The sequence below is a fragment of the Leopardus geoffroyi genome, chromosome D3 (genome assembly GCF_018350155.1).
Source record: "Leopardus geoffroyi isolate Oge1 chromosome D3, O.geoffroyi_Oge1_pat1.0, whole genome shotgun sequence".
In the NCBI taxonomy this organism is placed as follows: Eukaryota; Metazoa; Chordata; class Mammalia; order Carnivora; family Felidae; genus Leopardus; species Leopardus geoffroyi.
Window position 1 is genome coordinate 9,199,858 of NC_059339.1, and position 18,873 is coordinate 9,218,730.

The 18,873-nt window shown below is 46.7% G+C and overlaps 1 protein-coding gene across 7 annotated transcripts in view; it reads left to right on the top strand.

Moving 5' to 3' along the window:
- Positions 1–18,873, top strand: part of CUX2 (cut like homeobox 2) — a 283,465-nt gene that overhangs the window by 212,823 nt on the left and 51,769 nt on the right. For all 7 annotated transcript variants that reach the window (XM_045458911.1, XM_045458914.1, XM_045458912.1 and 4 more), the window contains one exon: positions 7,437–7,515. In XM_045458911.1, the coding sequence (XP_045314867.1) occupies positions 7,437–7,515 (79 nt within the window). The remainder of the gene's footprint in view (positions 1–7,436; positions 7,516–18,873) is intronic.

The window sequence follows — 18,873 nt, forward strand, 5'->3', positions numbered from 1 at the left end:
GACACTTAACACAGTGCGTAACACAGAGTTAGCGCTTAGTAGTCACTGTTACTATTAGTGATAATAACTCTTATACCAGCCCAACAGGATACGTGTTATCCCATTTTACAGGTGGCAGAAAATCAGAATATTACTCTAAAGTAAAGGGATCTATCACACAGACTCTTATCTTAGAATCACGTATAAGCCTTCTGGATAGTCTAGCCAAAGCCCTGTGTGCAAATCTCCCTGAGTGTCTTGACAGTCTCACAGATACGTGGTCATATACTGGATGCCTCTCCTGATGGGGAGCTCAAGTGTCTCATAATGTGGCCCATTTTGAGAACTTAGAGCTTTCTAAGACTGCGTCCCCTTGAAATGTCCACCCTCCTCTCACCCCTGGTCCACTCCTACCTATGGAATATTTATGGCTCAGAATGAATGCATCTATTTCTCTCAACACAATAGCCACAAGGATCTTTAGCTGGTTATAGACTGTTGTTATGTGTGTCCCCCTGAGTCTGCTCCTCTCTCTTGACTAAATGCACCCCGCACCCCTCCCCACCTTCAGCCTCTACCTTGTCCCGAATCAGGAGTTTATCTCCGAATCACTTTTCAAGTCTGTTGTTTTGTCCCCCTCTCCAGCAGCCCCCTAGACCTGGGCACCAACACCTACCCCAGACCCTGCACCCTGCCCAGAGCAGCCACCACAGTGAGCAGGTTACTCCCCCATTCACAGCTGCTGGGTTTCTTCCTGCCCTTCGTTCTCCACATGCCCCTGCCCCCCCTCATTCTCCATGCACCCCCCTCCACTGTTACTGCTCCCCTTGGGTTCTGTGCCCCCACCCCTTGCTCCCCCTTCATTCTGACCCCCTGGTTCCATGCTTCCCCTGATGTCTGTGCCTCCCTGACTCTCCATGACCCCCTTCTCTGTTCTTCTCTCAGTGACCATGAACACTGCAGCTCTCCGCACCCCTGGCTCTCCGGGCCTCCTTCCTCTCTGTGCCTCCACCCATTCTTCCTACCCCTCCTTGCTCCCTATGCACCCCCTCAGATTTGCACACAAGGCCTCCAGAGGGAGAACCAGGCCTCAGAGAGCATTAAAGGGCACCCCCCCACCCCTCGCCATCCCGAGCTGATTCCTTTTTCCCCAGATCTCCTCCCTTCTGCGTCCTCCTCAGAGGTGCTGATCCTGAGATCTTTGGAGCACCCACCTCCCCTCAATTGCCCATAAGGCTTCAGTTTCTCCCAGAATCCTGCCATATCAAACACACCCACCCTATCTCCCAGAACCACTGCACACTACCCTCCCTGGAGCCCAGGACCCAGTGGTAAAAGAAAGCTGTTTTCTAAGTGTGTTCCACAGAACCTTAGTTTCCAGGTTTATTCTCTGAAGCAAAAAGTTCTGTGGCCTGAATGCTTTTGGGAAAACACTGGGCTAAGCTGAGTTAAAGGGGACTTTTTCCTACAGCTCTTGTCTGAGCGTCCATTCTGTACATATGCAGGCAGAAAGTGTGTGCAGACTTAGCCACAGGTCCTCCTTTTCATGGCCAGGGGACTGTGCAACATGCTTTGGGAAGCACTCGTTTCTAGTTTAAGCCTGAGCCCTGGAGTGAGAGGCCTCTGGGCCGCCTCTGCCATTAACTGGTTCTCTCAGTTGGCCAAGTGATTTGGCCTCCCTGAACCTCAGTTTCTTCCTCTGAAGAATGGGGGCCATAACAGTGCTCACATCTGAGCACCGGGGGGGGGGGGGGGGCAGATTCCAAAGATAAGGCACTGAGCACTGAATAAGGGTTCAGCTTCCAAAAGCTCTGACCATTCTTTGTAGAGAGCTTGAACAGAGAAGTTCTTGATAACCAGTGGATGTTGTCACCACTAGCTCAGATAGCTTATGGAAGCTCAGCCTCGAGAGGCCCCCGAATTTGCCACTTTTAACCACTTGACAGACGAGAGCTAAGTGGCTAGAACAGGCTTTTGCCTCTCCCTTGACTTAACTGGTTCCGCACCTGTTATTTTCATACTCGGGGGACCAAACACATTTTCACCCTCGTATTACAGCGGGTGGTGTAAATGCCACGTGCTCCATCAGATGCTGAGCTATTTCTGATGGTGACCTTCTTGGTGTCTGTAGCTGGCCGCCACCTCCTCCTCCTCCTCCTTCTCCAGATGGCCTTCAAAGATCTGCCTGTCACAAGCCAAATCTGTCATTCTGGACACTTTCTCCCGCCCTTCTGTGTGGTAGGGCCCCGCCATGAGGCAGAGACACATGGCCTTTTATTTGTGCCAAGCTCACCTGTCTGGGCACATGGGTGAAATGCACTAGAGTTGCAGACTTTGGAAAACACATCCTGTGTGATTGGAAGAAGATTTAATTAACTGCTTTATCAGAAAGCTTTTTGCCAACTTCTATGGGACCCTTTGCCACATGTTAGCTCATTCCTCCCCAGCAGCTTCTTGCCAAACGGAGATCATTCTTCCCACTTGATGGATTAACAAACTGAGACCAAGAGATGCTTAATGACATTAGGCCCAGTACCGGATCGGGCTCTAATGCCATTAGGAATTTTGACCTGGTATTCTGGAAACAAAGTCATTGCTCTAAAACAAGACTGAACAGGCAGGGCATCCCCGTGGCTACTGTCTTCAAGTCATATTTACTGTGGGAAGTCCTAAACTTGAACTGATTAAAACTGAGGGCTGTTCCAAGATGTTTTTAGGTCTCTGCTTTTGAAAATACTATCTAGCCATTAGATGAGTCTCTGAAGCAGGGATCAGCAAACATTTGTATGAAGCACCAGATAGTAAATATTTTTTATTTTATTTTATTTTATTTTATTTTATTTTATTTTAAGTAATCTGTACCCTCAACATGGGGCTCAAACTCATGACCCTGAGATCTACTGACTCTACTGACTGTGCCAGCCAAGCACCCCAAATATTTTTTTATTTTACAGCCAGAGTCTTAGTCACAACTAGGAGCTCAGCCATTATAGCATGAAAGCAACTGTAGGCAATAAATAAAAAATTGGCTGCAACTGTAATCCAATAAAACTTTATTTACACAAACAGGTGAAGGGCCAGAATCGGACTAAGGACCATAGTTTGCCATCCCTTGATTTAGACCAACACTGTCCAGTAGAAATGTAATGCAAGCCCCATATGTAATCTAAATTTTTTAATAGCTACATTAAAAAGTAAAAAGAAACAGGTGAATTTAATTTTAATAATATATTTTACTTAACCCAGTATGTACAATGTCATCATTTTAACATAAAACGGGTATAAAAAAGTAGATATTTTACAACCTTTGTTCATCCTAAGACTTGGAAATCCCATATTTTACACTTACAGCCCATCTGAATTTGGAATAGTCCCATTTCAAAGTGCTCAGTCACCACATGTGCTAGTGGCTACTATATTGGACAGTGTAGCTCTAATGGGCAGACCAATAGTATAAGGAGACAGTCACACAGATAAACAATACTCCCTTACAAACTGATAAGCACCATGAGCAGAAAGCAGAGGTTACTATAGGCAAGGACAGGGAAACATGAAAGGAATCCTCTGGCACTTGCCTCACCCCTGCCAGAGTTCCTTTTTAGAAGTCAGTGGAACATTCTTATGCTTTTCCCCAAACCCCATTCACCACACATGCTCAGCATGGATGACTGTAAAATGAAGCATTCAGACTTTGTGGTCTGATCTTTGATAATTTTCCATCTAGGGATCAGGAGATGAATTGCTTCCATTTCTCATGGCTTTTCCTGGGCTGCAGATCAGCAGCACAGCAGTCCGTGTCTTGGTACAGCCATAGATGATGTCATAAGATTGCACATGGGGTCTGAGTGACTATCCCCACTGACTGAGGGTTTTTCTATCCAGGAGAAAGGGGCCAGCATCTGGATTCAGAGTAGGAATTTGAACCCCCAGACCTGGCATGATTCCTGCTCTGCCATTTACCTACTGGGTGATCTTTGGCAAGTTATTCAGTGTCTCTGATCCTCAGTTTCCTCATCTGCATAGTGGGGATAATGACCTTCAATGATTGGTGTGTCCGTGGGGAGAGATGATTGTGGATAGTAAGAGCATCTGGGACATGGTAAACGCTGAATGTTACAATTTTATTATTATTTTATTAGCCCATCAAGGATGCCCCCCCCAAACTCTGAATTAATTGTTCCCTCATCACATTAGAGACTCCAGCGTTTGCATCACTTCCTCTCTTATTATGGTTCCCCTTGGGTGTAGCTGTGTCTCCCACTTAGCTCTGAGTTCCCAGAACAGAAACTGTGTCTTGTCCATCTCAGCAAAAACTAAAATCTACCTGCACTTGGTAGATTTTCTACCTTTCCTAGATTCTGGAACATTCTTTATGTTTACCATTGCCTTTTCTTTTCCAGGAGACAGTTCCTAATGTTCCACCCACCAAACTGGGTCACCCCTCTCAAAGCGGGGTCACCCTCCCCACTTACACACTCTCAAAGCCCCCTTGTACATTTCCTTCGAAACATTTAGCACTTGTAGTTAATGAGTTATCTGGAGAATCTGCTTTGATGTCAATCTTCCCACTGGACTGTGAGTCCCATGAGGGTAGGACTCAAGTCTGCATTATTCATCACTGAGTTCTCAGCCCACAGTGCTTGGCACATAGCAGGTGCTCAGGAAATGTTTGCTGAATGAATGAAAGACTGTCATTCACTCTGGATTTAAAAGACCAGAGACTAGGGGCACCTGAGTAGTTCAGTTGGTTGAGCATCTGACTTCAGCTCAGGTCATGATGTCACAGTTCGTGAGTTCACAGCTCACATCAGGCTCCATGCTGACAGTTCAGAGCCTGGAGCCTGCTTCAGATTCTCTCTCTCTCTCTCTCTCTCTCTCTCTCTGTCTCTCAAATAAAAATAAAACATTAAAAATTAAAAATACTGGAGGCTGTTCTCAGAATAACAGCAAGAGACTTAAGGAACTTTTGATACTGACCTTTTTGAAATCATTTGCTCAGGGCGTCTGGGTGGCTCGGTCAGTTGGGCATCTGACTTTGGTTCAGGTCATGATCTCACGGTTTGTGAGTTCGAGCTGCATATCAGGCTTGCTCCTGTGAGTGTAGAGCCCACTCTGGATCTTCTGTCCCCTTCTCTGTGCCCCTCCCCTGCTTGCACTCTCCCTCTCAAAAATAAATAAACATTTAAAAAAATAACACTTATAAAAAAATAATAAAACAAACTCAGTTACTCAACATGAACCATACATTTCCCTCTACCTCTTAAATAATGAATTCTCTGTGGACCTTGTAAAACCTTCAAGCTACGCTGTCCAATAGAAATATAATGTGATCCATGGATGTACTTTTACATGTTATAGTACCTTCATTGAAAAACAAGTACAAGGAAACAGGTGAAATGAATTTTAATAAAAAATTTTATTTGACCCAGAATATCCAAAATGTTATCACTTCAACATATAATCAATATAAAAAATGCCGATGAGCTGTTGTACATTTTTTTTTTTTTATTATTTCTACTAAGTCTTTGAAACCCTGTGTGTATTTTGCACTCACACCACATCTCAATTTGGACTTGGCCACATTTCGAGTACTCAGTAGCCACATGTGATTTCTGGCTGCCATATTGGAAGCTTTAGGGGAACCTCTGTGGTTTTTGAATTCTTCCCAGTGTGCTGTGTGTGGAGGCAGGGCCTTCTCCGGTGGTCTTTGTATCACACCAGATAAGTGCACCTGAGGCTGATCACCCGGCGCTGGACAGAACCTGTCCCCATTAACAGGCAAGAAGGAAGGGGTCGGTCATACCAAGAGGTGACATATATGCGACTTAATGCATCCCATGAGTTTTACAAAGGGCGTTACATGTGTTAAGTCATTTGATCCTCCAGCAAGGGAGGGTGTGATGTTATTATCCTCATTTTACAGAGGAGGAAGTAGAGACATAGGGATTGAAATGACCTATCTGCTCCAGGACACAAAGACAGTAAGTAGTGGGGCTGGAATTTGAACCCAGGTGACCTGATCCCAAGGCCTGTGCCTTAGTTGGCCACTTCTTTGAATGAACTGTCTCAGAATTGGCCCCTCTCATTTCCAGGATGGCATCACAGGCAGGACCTTGAGTTGGTGCAACCCGCTTAGATTTGTTCATTCAGCAAATTCAGTTGAGTACCTTCTGTGCACCAATGTACTCACAGAGCTCACATCGAGGGAAGGAATTTGATAACAGACACTCCTCCAAATGACATCACTGGGATTCAGAAGAAAAGCGCAACTTTGAAAGAGGGTGATTTACAAGTGGATATTCCCCATAGATTCATCATTGAAGAAGTTTGCACCAGAGGGAGAGGTATATCAGTATCAGAGAATAAGGATGTTCCAGTCCAAAGGGGGATACCCAGCCCTGAATATTCCCAAGGATGTAGGGATGGCGGCCTGTGGATAAGGAGCTCGCTCTAGCCATGTGCTGGGATGGCCCAGGACTATGCCAAGGGGACTGGCTACCAAGAGCCAGCATCAAGGCCACTGTGAGGCCAGAGCTCAGAATTCGTAGCCAGGAGCAGAGAGGGATGAGATGGCACTATGTCCCAGAAATGTCTTGCTGAAATTCATCTTATGGAACCTCACCGGCAGAGTGAAGAAAGTCTGTGAGCAAGAGAACAAATGCATGAATGAACTCTTCACCACTGGGTCATTCAGCCATTTGTGTTTTCATCAGTCAGGAAGCATGTGTTGAGCTATTTGCCATCTTATGAGAGCTTTAACAATTTCTCTTTAATTCTCAGTAGCTAGGAATGTTCCCAGATGTGTCACACTTTTCCCCAGAACATGTGTCATATTTGAATCTCCAGCATTGCCCTTTAATAACAGCGATAATAATAATAGCTGTTAGTAAAATACTCTGTTGCAGGCCCTGTGCTAAACACTTAACATGCAGCTTCATTCAGTCCCCATAAGAGGCCTGGGAGGCCTATTTATAGGAGGTTCTAGTTTTCACCCATTTTCCAGCTGAGGAAACTGAGGATCAGAGAGGGCCAGTGATGTGTCCAAGGTCATATAGCTAGGATCCAGTACGGCCAGGATTTGAATGTGGACTTTCTTTTTTTTTTTTTTTTTTTAAGTGTCTTTATTTATTTTGAGAGAGAGAGAGCACAAGCTGGGGAGGGGCAGAGAGAAGGAGAGACACAATCCCAAGCAGGCTCCACCCTGTGAGCGCAGATCCCAATGCGGGGCTCAAACTCACATACTGTGAGATCATGACCTGAGGTGAGATCAAGAGTCAGACACTTAACCAACTGCGCTACCCAGGCACCCTTGAACCTGGACTTTCTAATCTCTACACTTTTGACTTTCATTTCCCCTCCTCCTCCCCATCCCATGTTTGCAGATACAGAAAATGATCCTATTTTCTTCTAGACTCAGATGCCATGATTACACATGACTCTTTCTCTTGTTTCCAAAGGTGGTGGCCCTTAGTAAGAGAAGTCAGGAGGCCGAGGCAGCTTTCCTGAGCGTTTACAAGCAATTAATTGAAGCACCAGGTAAGAAACACTTGGCTTCCGTTAACTGAATAATTCATGACAAGGAACAGCCAGCCGTTAGGTCATTACACAGGGACCTCCCGTCAGTGGGATCTAAGAACAGGCCAAGATGCCTGGGTTAGGCTAGGCCCTGCACAGGTGAGGCTTGTAGGGGTGAGACGGCCCACAGTCTGGCGTGACATGTCCCCACACACTCCTCCACCTTCCCCCACCACCTTCCAGTATTAGCCAAGGAGCTAGATCTCCCACCTGGACCTTCTTGGGGAGCCACATGTCTTGACTGCCAGAACCCCCATCCCATTGCCACGAAGGACAGAGGGTGCCAGAGGAAAGACCTCAAAATGTTTCCCCAACCTCAAAAACTTTATGTTCAGCGACAGCCAAACCCAAAAGAACCCGTACTTGTGTGACTCTATTACATAAAATATGAAGAGGGGAAACAACCCAAGTGTGCCTCAGCGGGTGACTAGCTAAACTGATTCATCCATACAGTGGAATACGAGTTAGCCATAAAAAGGAACAAAGCCCTGACACCTGCTATACCGTGGATGACCCTCAAAAACATGACGTTCGGTGAAAGAAGCCAGACACAAGGTCACATAATGTAAGATTCCACACATACGGGATGTCATAAATGGGCAAATCTGTTAGAGACAGATCTCAGATTGGTGGTTACCAGGGGCTGGGGCGGAGGCGGGGGTGACTGTGGGTATGGGGCCTCCTTTTGGGGGGATAAAAATGTTCTAGAACTAGATAGAGGTGGTGGTTGCACAGCATCGTGAATGTCCAGTGGCCACTGAGTTGTTCACTTTAAAATGGTAAATTGTATGTTCTAGAAAGTTCACCTCAACTAAAAAAATTAACCTGTACTGTTAGAAGTCAAGAGAGTGATTTCTGTTGGAGGAGGGCGATAGTTCCTATCAGGGGCCTCTGGGGGCCAGAGATGCTGTTTCTTGATCTCAGTGTCAATCACAGAGCAGTGAGCAGTTTAAGAACATTGAGCTGTTCGCCTAAGACATACAGATAACATTTCTGTAAGAAGTTTCCCTTTTCCAAAATGGCCCATCCTATGCCACCTTCTCATTCCTTGACTCAGAAAAGGAAGCCCATAGAAGTGTAGTGATTTGCTTAACAACAGTGGGTCTGGGAGGGGACTCTCTGTGCTAACTCCCTCCACCCAGACAGCCCCCCAGGCCTTTCCGGGCCCCTCCACACAGCCCCAGGAATCGGTACTATCTGGTGATTGGGGCTGGGGTTTATGAAGAGGAACATGAAATCCCAACTAAGCCAAGCCATGGATAAGACAAAATCATTTCTACCCGAGGTCAAGGTCGTTTGCGGAATCTTTGTGTTCGTGGGGTGAGAAGGTCCCTCACTCCATCTGTCGTGGGCGACCACAGTAGCTTGAGTAGTGTCCTCTCAAAATTTACGTCCACCCTGAACCTCAGAATATGATCATATTTGGAAGCAGGGTCTTTGCATATGTAATTAGTTAAGGATCTTTTTTTTTTTTTTTTTTTTAACAGAATCAGGCATTGGGATGGATTACAGCACTCCGCCAATGCTTTTTTTTTTTTTTTTTTTTAATTTTTTTTTTTCAACGTTTTTATTTATTTTTGGGACAGAGAGAGACAGAGCATGAACGGGGGAGGGGCAGAGAGAGAGGGAGACACAGAATCTGAAACAGGCTCCAGGCTCTGAGCCATCAGCCCAGAGCCCGACGCGGGGCTCGAACTCACGGACCGCGAGATCGTGACCTGGCTGAAGTCGGACACTTAACCGAATGCGCCACCCAGGCGCCCCAAGTTAAGGATCTTGAGATGAGACCGTCTGGATATAGGGTGGACCTTAAGTCCAATGACTAGCGTCCTTATAGGAGGAAGAGAAGACACAGAGAGACAAGGGAAGAAAGCCAGGTGTAGACAGAGGCACAGGTTGGAGTGATGTGGCCCCAAGTCCAGGAATTCTTGAGGCCACTAGGAACTGGAAGAGGCGAGAAGGCTCCTCCCCTGTGGCCCTTCAGTGGGAGCAGGGCCCCGTTGACACCTCAATTTCAGACTTCTGGCCTCCAGAGCTGTGAAAGAGTAAATACCTGCTGCTTCCAGTCACCCAGCTGGTGGCACTTTTTCACGGCAGCCCTAGGCAACTGACACAGCAGTGCTGACTTGAGGCTGTCCCTCATGTCCCATGGTCTAGGAGAAGAGGGAATCCTTCAGCCTGTTTACTCAAAGTGTGGTCCCCCTGCAAGCTGGTTGGAAATCCAGCACCTCAGGCCCCAGTCAGCTTCTGCATTTTCACAAGCTCCCCGAGCCCTGTGAACATGTCAGAGTTTAAAAAGTACTCCCCCTGGGGTGCCTGGGTGGGTCAGTCAGTTAAGCATCTGACTCTTGGCTTTGGCTCAGGTCATGATCTCACAGTCATGGGATCAAGCCCCACATCTTGCTGTGCACTGAGCACTGAGCATGCAGCTTGCTTAAGATTCTCTCCCCCTCTCTTTGCCCCTCCCCTGCTTGCGCTCTCTCTCTCTCTCTCTCTCTCCTCTCTCTCCTGTCTCAAATTGATAGATAGATAGATAGATAGATAGATAGATAGATAGATAGTCAGCAAGCACTTACCTGGAAAAGAGATTGTTCTGCCCTCTGTGTGTTACAAGCCCCAAGGGAACAGGGGTACAAAGAGGTTGAGTCTGATGCCCGAGGAGCAGCGAGGCTCAGGTCTCAGCACATTCAACAAATATTTCCAGAATGTCTGCTCTGTGTGACAACTTGCCTACACAAGGGAGTCTGTGTTCATTTACTGAGGCTCCTGTAACAAGTGGGGGACTTCAAACAACAGATATTTATTGTCTCATAGTTCTGGAAGCCAGAAATCCAAAATTAAGGTCCCTCTAGGAGAGGGGCTCTTCCTTAACCTCTTCCAGCTTCTTGAAGCTCCAGATGTCCCTTGGCTTGTGGCCATATCATTCCAGTTTGTGCCTCTGTCTTCACATGGCCCCTCCTCCATACGTCTGGGTCCCAAACCTTCAGCTCCTTTCTCTTATGAGGACACTGGTCATTGGATTTAGGGCCCACCCAGGTAATCCAGGATGATCTTCTACCAAGATCCTTAACTTAATTACATCTACAAAGATCCTTTTCCCAAATAAGGTCACATTCACAGGCTCCAGGCTTTAGGGCATGGATATATGTTGGGGGCCACCATTCATGTAGAGGCATGTGCATACTACAAACACCCTCCTTGCCCTGGTCCTGCCCTCTAGTCCCAGGAGAGCAGAATGTTGCGTGGGTCTTCTCAATGAGGATGTTTCAGCAGCAAGAATGGCTGAGGCTGGACCATACGGCCCTTAGGGCTCTACACCCACTATGGGGACATGGCTGTGGGGCAAGAGGCCTAGACAGCCATGTCCACAGCCCCAGCAGGTGTCACCCTCACTGAGGACCATACCAGGCATGTGGCTGAGAGGCCCCATTCGTGGCAGGCACTTTGCTTATGTCTCTGCTGTCATCAGAGGTATCTGGAAAAATCATGGGAAAATAAACCCTCTTAATTTCCATCATTCTTCAGTCTTTAAGGTCTCCGTGACTAATGACTTTAGAGAGTGACCCACAGCAGACCCCACAGATGTCTCCCAGGAGTTCCCACACAAGGCTCATCCTCTGGGCCTCATATACCTCCCCTGTAGCATCAAGGACAGCACTGAGACAGGCTTGTTTTCCAGGCTCTGGGCTAGACTCAGGGTGGAATCCTACCTGGACCACTTACTCGCTGGGTGACTGTAGACAAATTAGTTCGCCTTCTGAATCTCAGCCTCTTCTTGTAGAAATTGGAGACTGAGCTATTCTCATCATCATGTATGTGTCTGGCTTCCCTAGAAGTGAAATTCTCTAAGTCTGGGACTGAGTCATACTGAATTTGTATACCCAGAATCTGGTACCCAGTAAGTACCTAATAATTGTTGAATGAATTAGAAGTAAGACTCAGATATAGAAATGGGGGAGGGGAAGAGGCATTTGAATGTAAAGGTGCCTTTTCAACTAAGGCCCTCTGCCTGTCACAAGTTGATTTACTCAGAGAGCATTTATCAAGTACCTGCCGTGTGCCTGGTACTTGCTAGACACTGCAGACCTAGCCATGAGCCTGCAGATGCAAATCCAGCCTTCAGAGAGCTTGCATTCCGGTGGCAGTGGTGACCACATCCTCGCTCGAATGATCATCGCTAGTGGCAAACCTCGGGGAGCACCAGCAAGTCTAGTGCTTGAGGGCGAGGAGAGGCTATGGCCCTTGCTTGTCAAAGAGCCGTTAATTCCGGGGTTCACTTTACACAATCACAGGGCCACAGTGCCAGCCAGGGACTGTGAGAGGTCCCAGGACTGGTGCGGAGCTTTCCAGAAGGCCCTCATGCCCTCTTGCCCTCTCCCCAAAGGGTCGTTCCAAGTCTGGTGCTGACTCCACGCGTCTAATTTCCCAACTCTGCTCCCCAGAAGTGGAGAGGCGGGGGAGACGCACGTCCCTAGCTGTCACTGAGTTGGAGAAAAGGAGCCTTAACTGATGGAGACATACCATTCGAACGGCCCCTTTAGGGGCTCTAATTCATTTTCGAGACATTTAAGAATAACAAAATGTTTTAATGATTTCTTAGGGGAATTAGGAAGACATATTTTTGTTCTCATTAAATTTTATCCTCAGACACAAGAACCAAATGTCAGATGTGGTTTTGGTGCTCGGAGCTTCCCTGCTCGCTATCCCCCCCCACACACACACACTGCTCCAACCCCCTCCAGAAAAATAACACTCCTAGAAAATTTGCCAGGATGCACACTCTCCTGTTTTTATATTTCTTGACAGGCAAATTATTTGTCGAAATACTTTCCACCCCCCTCCAAAGCCACACAAGTCCTGATTCAACATTTTTGTTTTGAATGACTGCTGCCAACACAAATCTTTGGCAGAGAATGCGATATGGCGTGATTGCTCAGCAAGTATTTTGATAAGTGTGCAGCCTGTATGTCTGTAATTACGAAAGAAAACCGTAAATCTTTTGGATATTGTTCACACAGATGTGGCGTGAAGTGAGAAAAAAAGCAGTAAAACGTGTTAAAAGCATAATTAATGTCATTGTTGTGGAGGATGATTTGATTTAAACCTTTCTGACTTCTGTATCGGTGGCGGCTGATTTCTTTATCACGCTCACAGTCACTAGGTACCGACCTGAGCTTCACAAAGCTAACTTGTTAACTGAGTGATTAGTTAAAAGGAAAAGGAAAAAAAAAGGAAAGAAAGAAAAAATGAAAAAAAAAGGAAACAAGGAGAGAGCAAGTAAGAGGGCAGGCAGAGGAACACTGCTGAAGAGATAAGAAGAGAGAGGTGAGTGCCCCAAAATGTTTTTTCTGCTTTACTTTGGTTTTTAAAAATCCAGTGCAGGAGATGGCAGCTCCTGACAGGCGTTTCTCTCCCTGCTGCTTCTTTCAGGAGGCAAGTCTGGTCAGCTTAGGTGCTCAAGCTGCAGGGTCACACACAGCTGGGTAGGACTCCCAGCTTGGTGGTTTTGAGCTGTGTGACCTTGGGCAAGGGCCCACACCTCTCTGAGCTCTGATTTCTATGTCTTTAGCAGAAAGATAATACTAGAACCTACTCACCATTTGACATAGGATTCACCATGCTAGGCATGAAAGCATTTGGCAGGGTTTAATAACCAGCCCATTGTAAAGCTGGCATCAGAATGTAAGTTACATGGATCACAGGTCTTTGCTGATAATCTCAAGGCTCTGTCATTTATCGAGGACATGAGGTGAGCAGTTTAGGCAACAGAGTTACTAAGTCTGGAATAGGAAAATGTTTTATGGTGTTTAGGGTTTAAAAAAAATTTTTCCCCAATTATAAAAGCCACATATGCACAACTGTCAACTTCAGAAAATACGGAAAGGTAGAAAGAAGGCAAACTACCTACTGGAGAAGCAGTGGGAACACCTCTTCTTTCTGATCCTTTCCCTGCGTATTTTTTCAAAACGGTCGTTCATTCTGCTTGTACCATTTTGAATCGTCCTTCCTTTTACTAAACCAACATGAGCATCTGTATTTCCCTGTGTTATTAAAAGTCCTGGGTAACTTTGGTTCATCGTGTGTAATGGTCTCTTGTGTGACTGTGCTGTAACTGACTGGACCCCCTCTCCAACATTGGGCATTTAGGGTGCTCTGGAATGCACAGCTTATTGGTACTGTGCTGTAGTTCTGAGGACAAGGAAGAAAACTTGGGAAGGAAAATATATCATAGCCACGCATTGGCCACAAACCCAGGATCAGTGATCAGAAAGAATAAGAATTTTTTTTCTCCTTATTGATTTATTTTGTGCTCATTCATTTATTAGTTACACTAAATATCTTTTCATATGTTATGAACCACTCATATTCTTTTGTGAATCACCCATTCATGTACATGCAACCCATTTTTCTATCAGATCATTTTCTTAATGATTTGTAGACACTCTTTGTATATTAGGGATAATAACCTTTGTCCTGATAAACATGTCTCCTATCTTTCCCCCCTAGTTTGCCTTTTGTTTGTAATCTCTGGTATATGATACATAGCAGGCATTCAAAAAATATTTGCAGAAAGCAGGGAATCTTACCAAACCTTTGCTTTATGGCTTCTGGATTTCATGTCATACTTTTAAAACCCCCTCTTGATTAAAGGGTATAGGGGGTTTTTTTAGTACTTTTGTGATCTTAATTTTTAAAAATATGAATCTGAACCATCTGAAATATATGTTGATGGAAGTAGTGAAGGAGGTTAAGATTTTAGCTGTGCGTTTGTCCTAAATGACTTGTTCTACCGCCATCTAGTGGATAAGCCACTTTCACAAACATAGGAAACAAGGATTTTAGTGTAATGAGAAACTGTTGTTTCTGCTTGCTCTCACTGCCTTCCCTTTCTCCCTGAATATGCCTCTGCTCACTTGATCGGGTAGGGAACAAGGCCAGATTTTCCCTAAAATGGTAGTTAACTTTAGAAGGTATTACCCCACCATCTCCTGCCACACCTTGGCCCTTGCCACTTCCTCTGTCAGAAGTGCTCTCTCCCCACGGCCACCTGTCTGACTTTCACTACTCCTGGTAACTAAGGACTCGAAGAAGATTCAATGGAAGCATCTGGCATGACGCTGGTACCCAGTGGTGCTCAATATGTGGCCGTTCCCTTTCAGAAGGAAAGACAGGCATTTCAGCTGTGGCTTTTCACCAGTTCACTCTCTGAGCACCTTCTAGTGCTGAGCCCTGTGGGAATTCAAGCTTGAAGTTTCCTCTGCCCTCAGAGACTCGAAATCTGGCAGGGACAACATAACCCAAAGACAGATGGCCAGAACACCCAGCAGAAAAAGGGGTCCAAGGCAGGACAGCCAAAGAAGACACTCTTTGAACTTGGTTCTAAAGCATAAGCTACCATCATCATGTGGCTGTTTCTCGGGTGCTTCCTGTGTGTCAGACAGTGAGCCCAGCCCCCAACAGAAACAAGTTCATGATCCCCAAAGCCCCCTTGGCAATAGGTACCACCATCCTGTCCCATTGTGTAGCTGAGAAAATGTAGGCTCAGAGACTTTACCCAAGGTCACACAGCAGAGAGTGGTAGAGCCTAAATCCTGACGCTTGGCTCCTAAGCCAGCTGAGGTTTCATTTAAAAATTGATGGGCTGCCTGGGTGGTTCAGTAGGTTGAGCATCTGACTCTTCATTTCGGCTCAGGTCATGATCCCAGGGTCATGGGAGCAAGCCCTGCCTCAGGCTCAGCACTGAGCACGGAGCCTGCTTAAGATTCTCTGTCTCCTTCCTCTGCCCCTCTTCTCCGCTCGTGCTCTCTCTCTCTCTAAACTAAAAATAATTGGGGCGCCTGGGTGGCGCAGTCGGTTAAGCGTCCGACTTCAGCCAGGTCACGATCTCGCGGTCCGTGAGTTCGAGCCCCGTGTCGGGCTCTGGGCTGATGGCTCAGAGCCTGGAGCCTGTTTCTGATTCTGTGTCTCCCTCTCTCTCTGCCCCTCCCCCGTTCATGCTCTGTCTCTCTCTGTCCCAAAAATAAATAAACGTTGAAAAAAAAAATTTAAACTAAAAATAATAAAAATTAAAAGGATTTGGACAAAACCATTGGAGGTTTGACCTCCAAAGAGAGTGACAAACAGCCAAGTGTCTTTGTTGCCAGTAGATTGGGAGGTTCTAGACTAAGAGGGTGAGCCCTTTGCTGAAATGCAATGTGTTACCCGAAAGAGGAACAAGTTAACCCCCAGTGGCCAAGAACTCCTTGTTCTTCTGGCCCCGGGCTCCAAATCCTGGTACTTTCACTGAGGGGAAACGGAGTCACAGAGCTCCGAATTCAGGGAACAGAGTGATGTGAGGAGGAGCACCAGCAGGACTCCAGGCTGACGGACCTGCCTACGGAGCAGGACCAATCCCCCGCTCTGTGCCTCCCATTTCATGCTGCACTCGATCCTCTGTTTCCTCATTTGTAAAATATGGATAATGATCTTATCTAATTACAGGCCAGTCGATGCATTTGGAGAGAATGGAGAGCCCTTAGCATGGCGCCTGGCACAGAGTAGTAGCCCCATGCAATTCATTGAGCACCTACTGTTTGCCAGGCACTCCACTCACAACCAGGAGCCCAGTGTTAAGCAAAACACACTGTCCCTGGGAGGAGGTGGGCACAAAAAACAAACAAACAAACAAACAAAAATACACACTATCCCTGCCTGTCTAGAATTTGTGAAACTCAGGATATGGGAACTTTGTTTTTATTCCAATGGGAATGGCTTTGAGTCCTAGCTCTGCTGCTCCTGGCTGGGTGACCTTGCTTGAGTAACTGGTTCTACCTCTCAGCCTGTCTCCTGTTCTGGAGAAGCACACTTACCTCCTGGTACCTCTGAAAGGATTAAGCATGGTGAAGAGCGTAAAAGTCCTGTGAGTGTCTGGCACCTAGTAAGTGCTCAGTAAACAGTAACTGCAGTTATGTTGGTAGTGTTGTGATTGCCACCACCACCCCGTGCCAAGAAGGAAGACCTTCTCCAGCCCCTCTGTCCATGCTTAAGCCAGAAGACCCCCAAAGCAGCCGGTGGAGGGAAGAGGGGGTGGGCGGACACATGGCTCACGGCTTCGTGTAAGGGTCCTACGCCCCATCTGCTATGGAAGAGTTAAGATTAAAGGATCAAAGTTAGTCTCGCTGCTGCCGCCAATAGCCTGAGCCTCCCACCCATGCAGGCGCCCAGAGCCTGGGCCCAGATGGGAGAAGGCTTCTGTCTCAAAGATATTTTGGAGGGGCACACGCATACTTCTGCATATATGTGTTTCTAAACAGCCTCTCGGACAGCCTTCACGGCTCCAGCTTTCCTAAAAAAAGCTCCGAATGCCACTTTCCTTCAGATGGACACAGTGGGAGGAATGAGACAGCTTTTCCTATCTCCCCGGCTCTCCCCCCGCCAACCCCATAGACACTTTCCGAAAAAACACCAACAGCATCAGCTAGTGGTAGAAGATGGAATAGATGATGTTTTAACCATCTCCTTCGACAACGCCTTTGGAAAGCCTGGTGTGGTATTAAAATATTACAGATCCGTTGACAGTATTCTCTAAGGGGTTAGATCCAATGTAACCAAAATGAATTAGTCATTCTATTAAGCAGTTTATGCATAAAGAGCAGGTTGATGGCTGTAAGACAAAGGCACCCCACTTCCTGACGACGTTCCCCCTCCCTGCACGCCCGGCAGGACCTGCCCCCTCGGATGGTTCACATTTGATCTTCTGTGTCTGCCAGCGTGCTCAATTAATCCGAAAGATTTGTTGTAGTCAAACATTTCTGATTTCGGGTCCCCTGTTTTGGGCTTTTTCATTCAGGTTGGATCTAAGGCCGTTTGATTCCCAATGCCGCTGCCCTCATCTATATATCGACTGTCTGTATGTCGCAGGAGTGAAGTGGGGAGTCCCGGCCCGGCTCTGGGCAGCTGCGTGTCTTGGCTGAAAGGTCTCGGGTGGAAGTGCTGAGCCCGGCAGAAACCGGGGCTCCCTGGCTCCAAAGGAGGAGTTGTGGGGATGTTTTGTCACTTTCCCGGACACCAGGGTATGAGGCTTGCCAGATGCCAGAGAGGGGGACACAAGTCGCTTTGGAGATTGGGGGCTGGGTGGGACCCAGTGCTTCCCCAGGTGAGGTCGCTTGACATAGGGAGCAGCTTCAGTGTACCTGGCACAGCACTGAAACTTTGAACACATAGCGTGCCAGCTGTCACCTTCCTACTTCCTTCTAGATGAAGTTTTAGTCAGGTGCCAGAGCATCTTAAACACCTATGGAATGCCTGTGAATCTCCCCTTTTAACCAAGCGAGATCCAGCCTTGGGCTCACGGTCTTGGGTAGAAATGGCATCTAACTAGAATTTAACAACATCAGTTTTCTTGTTTGTTTTCTTTGTGTTTATTTTTTTAAGTTTTTATTTGTTTATTTATTTATTTTTAGTAATCTCTATACCCAGTGTGGGTATAGAGAACTCATGACCCCGAGATCAAGAGTTGCATACTTTTCTGACTGAGCCAGCCAGGCGCCCCCTCTTTATGTTTATTTTTTATGATTTAAAGCACCTCCTGGTTATGATGCAGGGTCCCAATTATGTTTACAATAATGTAACAGGGTATTCCTTTAAAGTATTTTTAAGTTAAAAAACACTGAGTTACAGGAGCGCCTGGATGGTTTAGTCAGTCAGTTAGGTGTCCAACTCTTGATTTTGGCTCAGGTCATGATCCCAGGGTCGTGGAATCAAGCCCCGTGTCAGGCTCCATGCTGAACATGAACCTTGCTTGAGATTCTGTCTCTCTGGACACCTGGGTGGCTCAATTAAGCATCTAGGTTTGGCTCAGGTCATGATCTCACGGTTCGTGGGTTCGAGCCCTGCATCAGGCTCTCTGCTTCGGATCCTCTGTCTCCCTCTATCTCTGCCCACCCCCACCGCCCCCTTCAAAAATAAATAAACATTTTTTAAAAAGATTCTTGGGGCACCTCAGTGGCTCAGTTGGTTAAGTGTCTGACTTTGGCTCAGGTCATGATCTCACAGTTCATTGAGTTCAAGCCCCGCATGAGGCTCTGTGCTGACAGCTCGGAGCCTGGAACTTGCTTCTGATTCTGTGTCTCCCTCTCTCTCTGCTTCTCCTCTGCTCACACTCTGTCTCTGTCTCTGTCTCTCTCTCTCTCTCTCAAGAACAAACATTAAAAAAAAGATTCTCTCTCTGCCCCTCTCCCCCACTCATTCTCTCTCTTAAAAAAAATTTTTTTAGGGGCGCCTGGGTGGCGCAGTCGGTTGAGCGTCCGACTTCAGCCAGGTCACGATCTCGCGGTCCGT